Raw genomic sequence first — 5,548 nt, forward strand, 5'->3', positions numbered from 1 at the left:
ATGTCTATCCAGGCAATAGGTGGTTATGAATACTTCATCTCTTTTATAGACGATTATTCAAGATACGGATACATTTACCTGATGTGCCGCAAGTCTGAATGATTTGACAAGTTCAAAGAATATAGGGCTGATGTGGAGAAACGTCTTGGTAAAAGTATCAAGACACTACGGGCTAATCGTGGTGGCGAATACCTTTTTGGAGAGTTTATGAATTACTTATCAGAAGTCAGGATTCAATCCCAATTGTCTGCACCTGATACACCCTAGCAGAATGGTATGACAGAATGAAGGAATAGGACTCTTATGGAAATGGTTAGATCGATGATGAATTATTCAGAATTCGAAAGAGCAAGAGCAAGAATTTGAAACAAATCCATTACCCTCCACCCAATCCGACCATAATTGTAACCACCACCAAACTAGAACACAACAATCTATACCCACCATCCAAATCTGCCATAGTAACCGAAAATCATCTAAACACGATAACACGAAACCAAGTCCAATACACTACACCAAAGATTTGTCCACTACGTCGCAACTAGCTTGAGGAATCCAGAACCCCATCAAAACTGAACCTCACACTCCCAAGCCGATCAACATTCAAAAATCCTCTTGAAGAGCAAAGCAAGAAAAAAAATCAATTTAGTTGTCCTACTTCTAAAATTTACTTCACTAAAACAGATCTATTGCAAAGAAGCAAAACAATCACCAGAATCAACACCAATGCCCAAAATCGGAGCAGGCTACAATCGATCAAACCCTTGCAAATAACACCGAGACAACCACCAAGAACCTCTGCTGGCCAATTGAATAAAGCACTCATCCATACCTACAAGGGAAAGTACTTGCATTTTCCACTTCTTGTGCCGCTGACGGGAACCCTAGCCCACGGGACAATGCACCGACCGTGATGGGTAGTCGCTGAAGTATGCTCCGTGTGGTGTCATCCATCGAGGAGGTCGCTGGGGTTTAGGGCACGGGGTGGGTTGCGTCGGCAGAGAGGAGAGGGGGAAAGAGTCGGGGTGAGAGGGGAAGGTAAGGAAATAGGAAATAGATTTAAGTTATATATACTTGGGTAATTAAATCTCAACCATAGGTTAATTGAATCTATTAATTCTTACTTAATTGACATTCTAAACAGATCCACTCAAAGCCTAATAGGTTATTCTCTATTAACAGGTCATACAACTCATGCAAGTTCTGCTATTACTATGCCAAGAGGTCATTCGACAATCTACGCCTAAGATTCAATTCTTTGTTGTCAGTATATTCCTTGTACTTGCATATTATTGTAACTGCTAATCTTTTACTTGTATGATTCAATCATTTAGTGGATTACCCAATAAAAGTGATCAAGGATTACAAACATTGGAGTAGTAGTTACTGGATCGCGAACCAAATAAAAAAAGGATCTGTGTTCTTGTTTTTGTTTGTTTATTTTTGTTGCACTTTGCTTTATATTTGTTTTTTTTAAATAATGAGATCCCCCCCCCCCCCCCTATCTTCTACGATCCTATAGTAAGACATTATAAGAGGGTCCTTTTTTTTTTTTGAAAGCTCGACTCAAGCCATCAAAAACTCAGGTATGCCACATGTCAAGAATCGACACCTTCGATTTCACTCAAAACCTCTTTTAAAGGTATTGCTTAGGATGATTTCTGCCTACCAATCGATTGGTAGATTTCACCAATCAACCGTCACATTGGATTTGACCATTTAAAAATATAGAACAACTCTTTTTAACATTAATTATTAATTACTCAACATCACCAATCAACTATCAATGACTAGTCAAACTGGCCAGATCAATTTTACAGTATTATGTTCGCTGCTACAATGCCACCAATCGATTGGTAGCAGTTCAACCGTCCACCTCCTTCCTCACCTAAAACCCCTAAATTTGGGTTTAGAATAAGCAATCGATTGCTACTTCTATTTTAGACTTACTAAACTCTTGCCTCACCTAGTATCCAATTGACATTAACCAACATCTAATTACCCTTAACCTGTTGAAATTTTTTTGTTGCCCAACATCTGGTCAACCTTAATTTGTTAGGACTTCATTATGATGGCAAAAGGTGATTTGCTCATCCCCAACGCCTCTACCAGCCCATCCCCGAGCCAACATGGATCGGAAAAGGTAAATCACAGGTGACTACTAGACATGGACAGTTGAATATCGCATAGGGGAGAACATACATCCGACTACTAGCCAGGATTTACCCTCAGACCTCATGGTAGCAACACCATCATGCACTAGCCAACTGTCCGTCTTAAAGGGACGTTAGGACTTCATCATTGCCTAGTATCTGATTGACCTTAACCTACCAGGACTTCATCCATGTGCTAAGTGTCTGATCCTTTCCACTTAGATTTCATTAATCTCATGCCAAGTGTCCGACAATATTGACCAACTTGGACTTTGCTTTTTATGCCAAGTGTTCGGTCATTTATGACCCACTTTGACTTTTCCCTTGTGAACTCTTCGTTGGACTTTCGATCACTAAGTGTTTCAATCAATCGTAATTCACTTGGATTTTTTCCTTATAAACTTTCAGTTGGACTTCCAATCACCAAGTATTTGGTCAACAATGATCCATTTGCATTTTTCTTTCACATGTCAAATGTCTGGTCAACTATGACCCACTTAGACTTTTATTTTCTTATCAAGTATCTGATTAGTTTGACTTACTTGATACTTTACTTAAACACACATGATTTACTTATCAAATCAATATCCGGTCAATCTTAACGTACTTGTCATCTTATTCACCCACTTAACATATTGATCAAATATTGAAATCTAACTTAAATCAATTTAAACTTAATCAACTTAATCAGTCAATCTTGATCAGAAATAGATTACACCACCACCATCTAGTGAGAAAATCTATATATCTTGCATGTTCTTTCACATAACTGTGACTCTTTTCAAAATTAATGTGTTTAAATATTTAATGTGCATTATGATATTAATGGCCAAACTTGATACTTAGTGAAAAAACATAGGTATTCTTTTATTTTTTTCAAAAATAATTAGTATCTAATTCTTAATATCATTAATTAATTTATATTTTTTTTGTTGATTTTTATATTTAGGGAGTTGTTTAATTTTCATCATGTCTCCTTGAGGAATGTCAATGAGAGGATATTTAAAATATTTAACTCATGATTTAAAATATTCAAAATAATTCCTCCATTTTCATGTTTCCTTGAGAAACATAATTAAGAAGATATTAAAAATATTTAAATCACGGTTTAAAATATTCAAAACAACTCTTCCATTTTCATATATAACAGAAGTCGAGTTTGTTTTTGCTTGTACCAGATTGTATAATTTTCTTCACAAGGAGTGTCGTTTTGATGAATTTTGAGTCAAACCAGATAATGAAGCTTTATCATCCTTACCAGAACAAATTCATGATTTTAATTGCTTTGATTAATTTTTGCTATTCAAGAATAACAATGAGCAAATGTCAATGCATGGAGAAATATAATAGCGAGTTGAATATGAAGCGATATTTATCATATTGGAAATAACTAACCTTGGATTTTTTTTTCCCCCATAAATCTATAAGTTTTCATAAAGAAGTTTACAAATATATGTAAAAGTTTTAAAAAAAAAAAATCTATAGAACTCTATGAAATTCTTTTCATAACTCTGTGAAATTATATAAAAGAATAAAAATCTATCATTAAAAAAAGTTAATAAAAATTATTAAATCTCTTAATTGAATATATCTAAGATATCCCTCTTAGTTATTTTCTCAATAGAGAGATTGAATTATGAAAAATTATATTTTCCCTATTATTAATAAAATTATTTCTTTTAAAAATTATTCTTCGTGCATATCTTATCCATTGTTGTTCTTTTAACAAAATCAAATCTTGATTATTGAAGATGGTTTGTTTCATTGATTATTTAAAAATTAATCTCAAAAGTCCCGAAGCTTTAAAAGTCAACCCTCCTCCTCGTTGTCTATCAGTATTTATTTATGATCTTTGACTTTCACGCTCAATCAATCCTTTCCTCCCCGAATAAGTAACGAAGAATTAGCAGAACATGCAACGTTTATTCTTCCACGTGTCGCCGCCGAAGGACACGTGGGGATTAACAGTCAACGGTTGTTTCGTTGTCTATCACGTTTCGCATCGCCAACTTACGAGGTCTACGATGAGGTTCATCCGTTGATCTATGTGGCAATGAGATACTGACCGTCAGATCAAGAACATAGCACTTGGGTCTGCGGTTTCAAGCTAGTCTTTATAAAGCCCTTGATTTCCTCTGTTCCTCTTCGAGTTCCAGGTCTGGATCGCTCTTCGATTTTGAGTTGAATTCTTGAAATTTCGCCGGCGAATTACGTCGAGGATGGCGGTGGATTCGACGGGGTACGCGACGGACCATCACGCGGAGATCCAGGAGGCGGCGGCTGCAGGGCTTCGGAGCTTGGAGCGCCTCGTCCTCCAGTTCTCCCTCCACCAGCCGTCGTCGGACTGCCGAGACATCGCTGACCAGATCGTCAAGTTTAAGGACGTTATCTCCGTCCTGAAAAGAACCGGCCACGCCCGCTTCCGCCGTGGACCTCAGCCTGCCGCCGTCTCTGCTCGCAACGGCAGTGTCACCGGCAAGGTGGGCAACTCTGCTGTTCTCGTCCCTTCAACCGGTGCTGCAGCCGCAGTCACCCGCGGGGGGAAACCCCCTCTGGCATGCTCCCACAAGAGGAAGGACGCGCCCGACACCGTCCACTCCGCCGGCGAAGTCTCCGGAGCCCGCTGCCACTGCTCGAAGAAAAGGTACGCACGCCGTACGTCGAACTGCACACGCTAGTCCGTTTCCTCTTCCCTTCCCTAAATTGCGCACTCTCGTTGCGTTTCCGCAAAAGGAGCCGTGACGGAAAGACGGTGGTGCGCGTGCCGGCGATAAGCTCGAGGAACGCCGACATCCCGGCGGATGAGTACACTTGGCGGAAGTACGGGCAGAAGCCGATCAAAGGATCGCCTTACCCGAGGTACTTAAACTTGCATTACCTGCCGTCCGATTCCACCAATGCGCCTCCGTGGATCGATCTGACCCGTTCGTCTTCTGTTGCAGGGGCTACTACAGGTGTAGCGGCGTCAACGGATGCCCTGCTCGTAAGCAGGTAGAGCGGGCGGCCGACGACCCCGCGATGCTCATCGTGACTTATGAGGGCGAACACCGGCACGACCGTCGGGGAAAGTCAACGCCGGAGTTTCCGGTCGTCGATGAGGCTTCCCGTTGACCATTATGTAGTCTTCGCCTTTGACCTCAATACGGTCTTGATAAACTAAATGAATAATTATATGAAAAGAAAAGAGATATAAATTATCTCATATTTGAATAGATATAAATGAATTTTTATTATGAAAAAGTGTTAATTAATTCTTTATAATCTTTTCTAAAAGAAAGTCAAAGATGATAACAAAGTCTCCAACTTGGTGACAATAAATATTTTTTAAATAAATTACAATTTTTTCTCTCTTGAGTTTATATAATTTTTAATCGATATCTTTAACTTGAATTTTA

General features: G+C 39.1%; 1 protein-coding gene across 1 annotated transcript; it reads left to right on the forward strand.

The window, feature by feature from the left end:
- Window positions 1-4,315: 4,315 nt before the first annotated feature.
- LOC122000418 (probable WRKY transcription factor 17) lies at window positions 4,316-5,332 on the forward strand. Its single transcript, XM_042554825.1, has 3 exons — window positions 4,316-4,797; window positions 4,887-5,012; window positions 5,096-5,332. The coding sequence occupies exons 1-3, from the start codon at window positions 4,373-4,375 to the stop codon at window positions 5,262-5,264; spliced, it is 720 nt and encodes a 239-aa protein (XP_042410759.1). The 5' UTR covers window positions 4,316-4,372; the 3' UTR covers window positions 5,265-5,332.
- The last annotated feature ends 216 nt before the right edge of the window (window positions 5,333-5,548 follow it).

The sequence above is a fragment of the Zingiber officinale genome, chromosome 7A (assembly GCF_018446385.1).
Source record: "Zingiber officinale cultivar Zhangliang chromosome 7A, Zo_v1.1, whole genome shotgun sequence".
Lineage (NCBI taxonomy): Eukaryota > Viridiplantae > Streptophyta > Magnoliopsida > Zingiberales > Zingiberaceae > Zingiber > Zingiber officinale.